This window comes from Carcharodon carcharias, chromosome 2 (assembly GCF_017639515.1).
Source record: "Carcharodon carcharias isolate sCarCar2 chromosome 2, sCarCar2.pri, whole genome shotgun sequence".
Taxonomy (NCBI): domain Eukaryota; kingdom Metazoa; phylum Chordata; class Chondrichthyes; order Lamniformes; family Lamnidae; genus Carcharodon; species Carcharodon carcharias.
The window spans coordinates 88871532-88883885 of record NC_054468.1 but is presented as its reverse complement, the minus strand read 5'-3'; the positions used below and the strand labels follow the sequence as shown (position 1 = coordinate 88883885).

At 45.5% G+C, this 12354-nt stretch overlaps 1 protein-coding gene across 2 annotated transcripts in view; it reads left to right on the top strand.

Moving 5' to 3' along the window:
* Positions 1-12354, top strand: part of crfb16 (cytokine receptor family member B16) — a 72131-nt gene that overhangs the window by 45250 nt on the left and 14527 nt on the right. For both annotated transcript variants that reach the window (XM_041209311.1, XM_041209303.1), the window contains 2 exons: positions 8369-8556; positions 11162-11286. In XM_041209311.1, the coding sequence (XP_041065245.1) occupies positions 8369-8556; positions 11162-11286 (313 nt within the window). The remainder of the gene's footprint in view (positions 1-8368; positions 8557-11161; positions 11287-12354) is intronic.

The following is a 12354-nucleotide window of genomic DNA, read 5'->3' as shown; positions in this document are numbered from 1 at the left end:
TTCAAATCTCACTCCAGGGCTTGAGCATAAAAATTAAAGCTGACACTCTGAGTGCACTATGGAGGTGCTGCCTTTTGGATGAGGTATTAAACTGAGGCCCCATTTGCCTGCTCAAGTGGAGGTAAAAAATCTCATGGTACCATTTTGAAAAAGACAGTGAAGTTATCCCTGGTGCCCTGGCCACACACAAAAAAATTCTGCTTATTATCACACTGCTGTTTGTGGCAATTTACTGTGCGCAAATTGGCTGCCATGTTTCCTATACTGCAACAGTAACTATACTTCAAAGTACTTCATTAGCTGTAAAGTGCTTTGAGAAATCTGGTGATCATGAATGATGCTATATAAATGAAAGTCTTTCATTCTTCTTTCTGTTGTAGAGTAGCTTGCTGGATTTTGTTTTATTCAAAGGCTCAGTTTTAAACCTCGGTGCTCACTGAATTATGCAATGCATTAACACCATACTTTCACCCCTGGGACCTGGGTCCAGCATTGACTGGTGGAGTGGTTGTGAAATTGTTTCATCATTTCCCAAGTTGGATCCTAATAGGTCTGGGTTCACAACACAGAAACAGAGTGACATTCATTAAGTGCAGTTTAACATAAACAAATAACAGAAGGAGCCAGTGGCAATGGAAGACTTATCCCCAGCAGATGGAAGCACTGGGCAACTTCTGACTGGGCATCAGCTGTGGTTAATTCAGCCTTGGTGACTGGCAGCAGAGCAAGGCAGCTCATATCAAACAGGGTTCAAATGGACCTAGGGCAACTCGTAATGGGAAGGGAGCAAAGTGAGGCAGAATGGCAGTGAACAAACAATCCTCGATTTCACCAGGCCAGAGAAAAAGAGAATCATAAAGTTTTGGGGTTGGAGTGGGGAGTGGTAGCGAGGGGAAGAAACAGAAGAAGACAAAGAAAAAAAGAAAGATCTTGCATTTATATAGCACCACTACAAGACCTTGGGACCTCTGAAAGCATTTCACAGCTATGAAGTGTCATACTGGATAAAAGACTATGGACAAAGGTAGAGAAGGAGCAAAATAAACAGAGAAAGACGAGAGTTGATGAAAGGAAGGAACAATTTAGAAATGGAGAGTCTGAAAATAAATGCCAGCCACGAGAAGCAAAGAGAAAACATAATATTTACACAATATTTACCAGTGTGAGAAATCATAACACAAAAAAAGAGTGGAAACAATGATATTGTTGCAATTCTTGTAACTAAGGAAAAGCTGAAGCGAAATGCAGAGGAAGAAGGAAGTGCCAATGGACAAAAGCCCAGTCGTAAGTTGAGCAAAGTGTTTCTGCATCTCAGAGAGATGCAGCTGCATAGAGTCCACTGTTATTGGGCTTGCAGTGCCCACTCATGGCTGAGATGGTACTTCATCTACTGAAGCTTCTAGCTTATAGCAATACTGCCCTCTAGGTTCCGGAAAACTTTTATTTAATTTGGAAGGAGTAATTCCACTTGATTTGTAAGGCTTATTTACTTGAAAAGAAGATGAGAGTTTGAGGTGGCCTAATTGGAACTTAAGACAATGCAGTTGCCTGTCAAAGTTGATTGTGAGTCAGTTCTGAAGAAACACAAGTTAAATTCATCAGGAAAGGAATAATAAAGATAAAAACAAAAAAACTGCGGATGCTGGAAATCCAAAACAAAAACAGAATTACCTGGAAAAACTCAGCAGGTCTGGCAGCATCGGCGGAGAAGAAAAGAGTTGACGTTTCGAGTCCTCATGACCCTTCGACAGAACTTGAGTTCGAGTCCAGGAAAGAGCTGAAATATAAGCTGGTTTAAGGTGTGTGTGTGGGGGGCGGAGAGATAGAGAGACAGAGAGGTGGAGGGGGTTGGTGTGGTTGTAGCGACAAACAAGCAGTGATAGAAGCAGAATATCAAAAGATGTCAACAACAATAGTACAATAGAACACATAGGTGTTAAAGATAAAGTTGGTGATATTATCTAAACGAATGTGCTAATTAAGAATGGATGGTAGGGCACTCAAGGTATAGCTCTAGTGGGTTTTTTTTTATTTTATATAATGGAAATAGGTGGGAAAAGGAAAATCTTTATAATTTATTGGGAAAAAAAAAAAGAGAAGGGGGAAACAGAAAGGGGGTGGGGATGGGGGAGGGGACTCACGACCTAAAGTTGTTGAATTCAATATTCAGTCCGGAAGGCTGTAAAGTCCCTAGTCGGAAGATGAGGTGTTGTTCCTCCAGTTTGCGTTGGGCTTCACTGGAACAATGCAGCAAGCCAAGGACAGACATGTGGGCAAGAGAGCAGGGTGGAGTGTTAAAATGGCAAGCGACAGGGAGGTTTGGGTCATTCTTGCGGACAGACCGCAGGTGTTCTGCAAAGCGGTCGCCCAGTTTACGTTTGGTCTCTCCAATGTAGAGGAGACCACATTGGGAGCAACGAATGCAGTAGACTAAGTTGGGGGAAATGCAAGTGAAATGCTGCTTCACTTGAAAGGAGTGTTTGGGTCCTTGGACGGTGAGGAGAGAGGAAGTGAAGGGGCAGGTGTTGCATCTTTTGCGTGGGCAAGGGGTTGTGCCATAGGAGGGGGTTGAGGAGTAGGGGGTGATGGAGGAGTGGACCAGGGTGTCCCGGAGGGAGCGATCCCTACGGAATGCCGATAAGGGGGGTGAAGGGAAGATGTGTTTGGTAGTGGCATCATGCTGGAGTTGGCGGAAATGAATTATAAAGATTTTCCTTTTCCCACCTATTTCCATTATATAAAATAAAAAAAAAAATACCCACTAGAGCTATACCTTGAGTGCCCTACCATCCATTCTTAATTAGCACATTCGTTTAGATAATATCACCAACTTTATCTTTAACACCTATGTGTTCTATTGTACTATTGTTGTTGACATCTTTTGATATTCTGCTTCTATCACTGCTTGTTTGTCGCTACAACCACACCAACCCCCTCCACCTCTCTGTCTCTCTATCTCTCCGCCCCCCACACACACACCTTAAACCAGCTTATATTTCAGCTCTTTCCTGGACTCGAACTCAAGTTCTGTCGAAGGGTCATGAGGACTCGAAACGTCAACTCTTTTCTTCTCCGCCGATGCTGCCAGACCTGCTGAGTTTTTCCAGGTAATTCTGTTTTTGTTAAGGAATAATAAAGCACTTGTTTAAACAACTGTGTCAACTTTGACTCAGTGGGCAGCACCTCATTTTTGCAACATAAGGTTTTGGGATCAGGCCTGTTGGATCCTAGTCACCAGTTCTTTAGGTCCTGTTTGCACGCTTGTAAGGGGCGGCCGATTTGGTGTAGTGGAGTAGCAGACACTTCATAGGTAGAAACTCAGTTGCTGTTCAGTATCTTTGTAAATAAACAAAGCATGCGCTTACACAAACTCTATCTGTACACTACTACTGACTACAGACTACTAACTACAGAGATAGCCCCAGCTACTTTGCTATTGGATACTAAGATCATGTGATCTTCCATTATAACATTCTTCCTTAAGGTATATTACACATCAGATTTCCACAAGGCCCCACTCTAGAGAGACCTCAGCACATAACCCATGGCTGACATTCCAATGCTGTGCTGACAGAGTGTTGAAGGTGGTGTCTTTCAGATGAGATATTAAACCGAGGCCCTGTCTGTCCTCTTGTGTGGATGTAAAAGTTCCCATGGCACTACTCTGAAGAGCATGGGAGCACTCCCCAGTCTCCTGACCAGCATGTCTTAAAACAATTTGCTGGTCATTATCACATTGCTGTTTATGGGAGCTTGCTGTGCATAGATTGGCTGCCACATTACAGCAATGACTGCACTTCAAAATAACTTTACTGACTGTAAAGTGATGTTCTGAGGTTGTGAAAATGCAACTTCCTTCTTCCACTAAATTGTGATCGAGCTGTGCGTTAAGTTGCCAGGGAACCCAGCTGAAAAGAGACATTATGAACGGGGTCAAAAGAAAATCAAACGAATGTCCAGAGAGGAGGATGGATTGAGGGAAAAGATTGAGGGAGCTGGTGAGTAGATGAGTTGGTCGAATTGATCTCCAAAAAAGATTGTGTTTGCTTATTCTTGAGGCAGTTTCAAGTTCCTAAAAATCTCGCAGACTGCTGTGGAATGAGAATTCCTGTGCTTGAGAAAATTAACAAAGACAGCAACAAGTGGCTGGTGGAGAATCTCACAGGCAGTCTGCACAATGTTTGCAGAGTTCAGTTAAAGCCTGGCTGAGGTTATACAGTTCATTCTTTCCCACAGCCTGAACCCAATATCTCACTGGGCCCCAGTGAGCTCCAGGAATTCCTTGACATGGGCAGTGTGATAATGATCATCATGACTTCAGACCTGTGTTGATTGAGTGTCATCACTCTCCATCACAACACAATGCATATTTGACTCATATAATATGGCGGGAGGCCAATTAGTCCAATTAGATTCAATGCCCGGCCCTTTCGTCATTAGCTCTACATTGTGAGGAGGGTTTTTCTCTGTCATAATAGAGTTCCAGGGATATCAGGGGCCCACTATTCCATCAGCCAATAGGACATTCTTCATAAAAACAAAAAAACTGCGGATGCTGGAAATCCAAAACAAAAACAGAATTACCTGGAAAAACTCAGCAGGTCTGGCAGCATCGGCGGAGAAGAAAAGAGTTGACGTTTCGAGTCCTCATGATCCTTCGACAGAACTTGAGTTCGAGTCCAAGAAAGAGTTGAAATATAAGCTGGTTTAAGGTGTGTGTGTGGGGGGTGGAGAGATAGAGAGACAGAGAGGTGGAGGGGGGGGATGTGGTTGTAGGGACAAACAAGCAGTGATAGAAGCAGATCATCAAAAGATGTCAACGACAATAGAACAATAGAACACATAGGTGTTAAAGTTAAAGTTGGTGATATTATCTAAACGAATGTGCTAATTAAGAATGGCTGGTAGGGCACTCAATGTATAGCTCTAGTGGAGTTTTTTTTTTATAATGGAAATAAGTGGGAAAAGGAAAATCTTTATAACTTATTGGAAAAAAAAGGGAAGGGGGAAACAGAAAGGGGGTGGGGATGGGGGAGGGAACTCACGACCTAAAGTTGTTGAATTCAATATTCAGTCCGGAAGGCTGTAAAGTCCCTAGTCGGAAGATGAGGTGTTGTTCCTCCAGTTTGCGTTGGGCTTCACTGGAACAATGCAGCAAGCCAAGGACAGACATGTGGGCAAGAGAGCAGGGTGGAGTGTTAAAATGGCAAGCAACAGGGAGGTTTGGGTCATTCTTGCGGACATACCACAGGTGTTCTGCAAAGCGGTCGCCCAGTTTACGTTTGGTCTCTCCAATGTAGAGGAGACCACATTGGGAGCAAGGAATGCAGTAGACTAAGTTGGGGGAAATGCAAGTGAAATGCTGCTTCACTTGAAAGGAGTGTTTGGGTCCTTGGACGGTGAGGAGAGAGGAAGTGAAGGGGCAGGTGTTGCATCTTTTGCGTGGGCATGGGGTGGTGCCATAGGAGGAGGTTGAGGAGTAGGGGGTGATGGAGGAGTGGACCAGGGTGTCCCGGAGGGAGTGATCCCTACGGAATGCCGATAAGGGGGGTGAAGGGAAGATGTGTTTGGTGGTGGCATCATGCTGGAGTTGGCGGAAATGGCGGAGGATGATCCTTTGAATGCGGAGGCTGGTGGGGTGATAAGTGAGGACAAGGGGGACCCTATCATGTTTCTGGGAGGGAGGAGAAGGCGTGAGGGCGGATGCGCGGGAGATGAGCCGGACACGGTTGAGGGCCCTGTCGACGACCGTGGGTGGAAAACCTCGGTTAAGGAAGAAGGAGGACATGTCAGAGGAACTGTTTTTGAATGTAGCATCATCGGAACAGATGCGACGGAGACGAAGGAACTGAGAGAATGGGATGGAGTCCTTACAGGAAGCGGGGTGTGAGGAGCTGTAGTCGAGATAGCTGTGGGAGTCGGTGGGTTTGTAATGGATATTGGTGGACAGTCTATCACCAGAGATTGAGACAGAGAGGTCAAGGAAGGGAAGGGAAGTGTCAGAGATGGACCACGTGAAAATGATGGAGGGGTGGAGATTAGAAGCAAAATTAATAAATTTTTCCAAGTCCTGACGAGAGCATGAAGCGGCACCGAAGTAATCATCGATGTACCGGAGAAAGAGTTGTGGAAGGGGGCCAGAGTAGGACTGCAATAAGGAATATTCCACATACCCCATAAAGAGACAGGCATAGCTGGGGCCTATGCGGGTACCCATAGCCACACCTTTTATTTGGAGGAAGTGAGAGGAGTTGAAGGAGAAATTGTTCAGCGTGAGAACAAGTTCAGCCAGACGGAGGAGAGTAGTGGTGGATGGGGATTGTTCGGGCCTCTGTTCGAGGAAGAAGCTAAGGGCCCTCATCCTGGTGGGGGATGGAGGTGTAGAGTGATTGGACGTCCATGGTGAAGAGGAAGCGATTGGGGCCAGGGAACTGGAAATTGTTGATGTGACGTAAGGTGTCAGAGGAATCACGGATGTAGGTGGGAAGGGACTGGACAAAGGGAGAGAGAAGGGAGTCAAGATAACGAGAAATGAGTTCTGTGGGGCAGGAGCAAGCTGAGATGATCGGTCTACCGGGGCAGTTCTGTTTGTGGATTTTGGGTAGGAGATAAAAGCGGGCCGTTCGAGGTTGGGCGACTATCAGGTTGGAGGCTGTGGGAGGGAGATCCCCAGATGAGATGAGGTCAGTGACAGTCCTGGAAACAATGGCTTGATGTTCAGTGGTGGGGTCACGGTCCAGGGAAAGGTAGGAGGAAGTGTCTGCGAGTTGACGCTCAGCCTCCGCGAGGTAGAGGTCAGTGCGCCAGACAACAACAGCACCACCCTTGTCAGCGGGTTTGATGACAATGTCAGGGTTGGACCTGAGAGAATGGAGTGCAGTAAGTTCAGAGAGAGACAGGTTAGAATGGGTGAGAGGAGCAGAGAAATTGAGACGACTAATGTCGCGCTGACAGTTCTCAATGAAAAGATTGAGAGAAGGTAAGAATCCAGAGGGAGGGGTCCAGGTGGAGGGAGAATATTGGAGATGGGTAAAAGGATCCGTTGAACTGGGAGAGGACTCCTGCCCAAACAAGTGAGCCCGGAGACAAAGACGGCGGAAGAAGAGTTCAGTATCATACCGAGCCCGAAATTCATTGAGGTGAGGGCGTAAGGGTATGAAACTAAGTCCTTTGCTGAGCACTGAACGTTCAGCATCGGAGAGGGGAAGGTCAGGGGGTATAGTGAATACACGGCTGGGGTTGGGATTGGAAGAAAGGGTGGGGACGGAGGGACAGGCAGGGGTGGAGGGTCCTAGATGGGTGTTGGTGTCGATGAGTTGTTGGAGCTTGCGTTCCTTAGCACTTGAGAGAAAGAGAAAAAGTTTCTTGTTGAGGCGTCGGATGAGCCGAAGGATAAAATGAAACTGGGGGCACGCGCAGCTTTGAAAAAGGGTACGGCGGTGCTGCTGGAGGGAGAGGTCGAGTGTGTTCATATGGCGGCGCATGGCACTGAGTGTGGATTTCAGAATGTGACGGGAACAGCAGTCCGAGAAACGTTTTATGTCCCGGAGATACCTGTAATCCTGGGTGGGTTCGAAACATGAGGGGTGGAATTTCAGTTGAAATCCACGTGGGGTAAGTCGGAGACGGAGACAGTCACTGAGAAAGGAGATATGGCTGTGAAAGCGGGTTTTAGTAAACACCTTGTCAAACACCAGGAGGGAAATGGAAAGCAAGGAAGGTGAGCAAGACAACAGAGAGATACGGAAATCTTGTCGCAGAGAGGAACAGAACTTCTTCAAGGAGGTAGGCATTTCTTGAAGAGCAGTGGCAGTCAATTAAACACAGAGATAAAAACATAAAAACTGCGGATGCTGGAAATCCAAAACAAAAACAGAATTACCTGGAAAAACTCAGCAGGTCTGGCAGCATCGGCGGAGAAGAAAAGAGTTGACGTTTCGAGTCCTCATGACAGAACTTGAGTTTGAGTCCAAGAAAGAGTTGAAATATAAGTTGGTTTAAGGTGTGTGTGTGGGGGGCGGAGAGATAGAGAGACAGAGAGGACATTCTTCATATTTGAATCTTGGCAGTGTATGCTGGTGGGCTATGAGGGGAACCAGCTCCAATACTGCTGTCACTGGAGGTTCACGAACACTGAGCCTTGCAGCAGCATTTACATGGATAACAATTGGGATGGAGGGCGAAACTGCCCACAGACATGGTGGGGTGGGGTGGGGTAGGGAAGGGCAAAAGCTGCTGCTTTTTGGCTCTTGTACATTTAACTCTACTACAGGAGCTACTGTGTGGCGGAAAGGCAGGGGGCAGTTGGTACTGGACCCTCCCAGATTGAATATGAAGTTTATCATACTCCTCTGCCCTTCTGTTTCAGTGAGTTTGAAAGACATCACAAGAAGACTTGGGTGGCAATCTCGGAATGTTCTGACATCACTGAAACATGGTGTGACATCACAACAGACATATCATCGGATGTGGACTACGATCTGAAGGTTCGTTCACAGCTTGGGAACATCACTTCAGACTGGGCGAACCTCAGTAAACTCTTCAACCGTAAGGAGAGTAAGTATCCTATGCAGTGGGGTCTGATTGTACCATTTGGACAGCAACATGAGGAGCATTTATTTGCAAATTTGGGTAGCTCCAGTCTGCATCTTTTTGTTTCTGTAGCTGTGTGTATAACATGTGGCATCAATGCCAACAACCTAAAGCAGAATGCCATTGTTTGTCTATGGCATTTTGTGGCCTGGAAATTCATTTGAACCTGGCAATATACAGGAGCCCGATAATACAGATGACATTAAGGGAGGCATGTAGACCAGGACTCCCCTTTCTTCTTCCAGTAGTACCACTGGACATTTACACCCACCTAGGGAGATGGCCCTCAGTTTAATGCTTCATCTCTGATAGTGCAGCACTCCCTCAGTACTGCATTGCAGTGCCAGCCTAAATGTGTGCTCAAGTCCTTGATTAGGGCTTGAACTCACAACCTTCTGATGTAGAGCTGAGAATGTACTAGTGAGCCAAACTGGCCCCCAGTAACAAACCCACCTCTGCCCGCCACTACAAATTGCCCAAATGTTTTTATTCTTCAGCAATTTATCAAGGGCTGATTTTACACATGGATGCTACTGCCAATGCATCTTATCCAGCAGTCAGTCTTATCAAAGACCAGAGTAACTATTGCAGCCATCTTTGGATTGGGTTAGGAATTAGGTTGATGGTTTTGGTTTTAAGATTAAGGTTTCGGTCAGAGTAAGAATGTTAGGATTTGGCTTTAGGGTTAGAAGTTAGGATTTTGGAGATAAGGGACATTATTTTGATGATGTGATTATGCATAGCAACGAGAGCAATGTTTCCCTCTCTACCTCCTCTAAGCTTGAATGGAACTCCAGTATTTCTCCTGTTGTTACTCAGCTTCTAAGATGCTCATTCGCATCCCTCAACAATGATTGCCTCTCCATATGCTGACGTCCATCTTATAATTAAATTGGCTTCTATATTTGATGAGGTTTGACAAACGCCTCTTTCACACTCTTAGGTAGGACACAGAAAATAGCTTGTACTCTGTCCCTTTCTCTCAACAATTCTTCACTATACCATATCCATATGCTACCATATCCCACTTCAGAGACCTGAGCATAGAATATATGTAACACTCCTGTGCAGTACTGACGGAATGCTGCACTGTTGGAGGTGCTGTCTTCCCACTAAGACATTAAAATGCTGTCTGCCCTCTCAGGCGCATATTATTTGAAGAAAACCAAGGAAGCTCTCCCCAGTGTCCTGGCCCCTCAAGCAGCATCATTAAAACAGATGCACTGGTTATTAACATTGCTATTACGCAGACCTTGCTGTGTGCAAATCAGGTGTCACACATCCCACACTACACCAGCGCCAGCACTTCAAAAACATTTCATTGGCTGTATAACAATTGTGAAGATCTTGAGGGTGTGGAATGTGATACAAAAATTCAAGATCTTTCTTTGTTTATTTACAGGCTTTGAAAGCCAAACCAGGAAACTAAATCAATTTGCATGAATTTACCTTATTTTCTTTCATCCTCTTTTCAATGTTGCCAGGCATGTCTGTTTACTTTGGGCTCCAAATAAACAAATTCTTCATTAGGATGGTACATTAATGATACACTCAAGCATCCTTGGCCAATGTTACTCCATAATCACCTATTGGAGGAGTATGGAATATCTGGATCACAATTACACTGACTCTGTCCTCCCTCTCTGGAAGGCAAAGGGAGAATGGGCTGGTGTGCATGAATATTGAGAGTGAACAGCATAAGAGAGTGGTGGTACTACTGAATTCTCACTCTGTCGAAGCTTGAAATATGAAGAATGGCAAATAGGGCTGTCGCTGAAGGATGTGGAACTGTCCCCAGCGCGTGCCAGCGCCTGTGGGAACCGTCCCCTGGCGCGTGCCAGCGCCTTTGGGAACCACCGTCCCCCGGCGCATGCCCGCGCCTGTGGGAACCACCCCCCCCGGGGCACGCGCCTGTGGAACCCCAGGAAGAGTCAGGTATGTGGAACTCTCCAGCACGTATCCGTGTCTGTGTAACTACATTTCAGCAATTATTCAGCGTTTGTGGAATTATAATGAAGTGGCACTTTTAGAATTCTCTAATTTGTCAGGTTTCGAACCAAGAATCAGAAAAGATATAATGAATTTTTATTTTGTTAATTGTTTTTGTTTTTTGTTTTGTTTTAACGTGGCTCATTTGATAGCTTTCTCACCTCTGTGTCACAAGGTTCTGAATTCCAGTCCTGCTCCAGGGCCTGAGTGCAAAAAATCAAGACTGACATTTCAGCTCAGTACCAAAGAGTACTGCAGTTTTGGAAGTGCCATCTTTCAGCTGGGACATTAAACTGAAGCTCCATTCTGCCTGCTAGGATAGGTGTAAAAGATTTCGAAGAATAGCGGGGGTGTTATCCCCGGTGTCCTGGCCAATATTTATCCCCCAAGCAACATCACAAAAAACAGATTGTCTGGTCATTATCACAGTGCTTTTGATGGGTGCTTGCTGTGTGCAAAGTGGCTGCTGCATTTCCTACATTACAACATTGACAGCACTTCCAAAAGCACAGATAAAGTGGTTTTAGATATCCTGTGGTTGTGAAAAGCACTGTATAAATGCAAATCTTCCTTTCTAAAGCCAATCTCACGACACCGAGGCTGACTGTTAAAGTGAACGGTGCTTTGCGATCTTTGGATGTCAGTGAAGTAAGGAACAGCATCAATGCTCAGATTTATTACTGGGAGAAAGATGCGGACCAGCAGGTAGGCAACTTACTGTGATCAGGTACTGTGTGAAATATAGAGCCAAATCTTGCAGGGGTCATGCAGAGTGTAGCGCACACCATTAGTTAGACTTTCACCTGCTCCTTTCAGTTTGAAAATCTTTCATGCTATAAGTTGCTCAAAGTGTGGGTTGATAACAGGACAGTGAGAGCAATGGGGCACCTTGGGTTAGTGAACAATGGGGCTGACAGTGTATCTAATTAGCCAATGAGACTTAAAGAAACAAGAGGAAGGGCTCATTGCTGGGGCCCTTGCTGTTTGTGTTGTACATAAATGATTTGGACTTAAATGTAGGGGATTGATCAAGAAGTTCATGGATGACATGAAAATGGGTAGGGTGGTAATTTGTGAGGAGGATAACCATAAACTGCAGGAGGATATCAATGGACTGATCAGGTGGGCAGAGCAGTGGCAAATGGAATTCAACCTGGAAAAGTGTGAGGTAATGCACTTGGGGAGAGCTAACAAGGCAAGGGATTACACTATGAATGGTAGGACCCTGCAAAGTACTAAAGATCAGAGGTACCTTGGTGTGCATATCCACATATTCCTGAAGGTAGCAGGGCAGGTAGGTAAGATGGTTAAGAAGCCATATGGGATACTTGTCTTTATTAGCTGAGGCATAGGATACAAGAGCAGGGAGGTTATGTTGGAACTGTTTAAAACAATGGTTAGGCCACAACTGGAGCACTGCATGCAGTTCTGGTCACTGCATTATAGGAAGGATGTGATTGCACTGGAGAGGGTGCAGAGGAGATTTACCAGGATGCTGCCTGGGCTGGAGGGTCTGAGCTATGAAGAAAGATTGGATAGGCTGGGGTTGTTTTCCTTGGAGCAGAGAAGGTTGAGAGGGTACCTAATAGAGGTGTATAAGATTATGAGGGGCATAGATAGGGAAGATAGGAAGGCACATTTTCCATTAGTAGAGGGGTCAGTAACCAGGGGGCACAGATTTAAGGTAAGAGGTAGAAGGCTAAGAGGGGAGTTGAGAATTGTTTTTACCCAGTGGGTGGTGGGAGTCTGGAACTCTGCCTGAAAGGGTGGTTG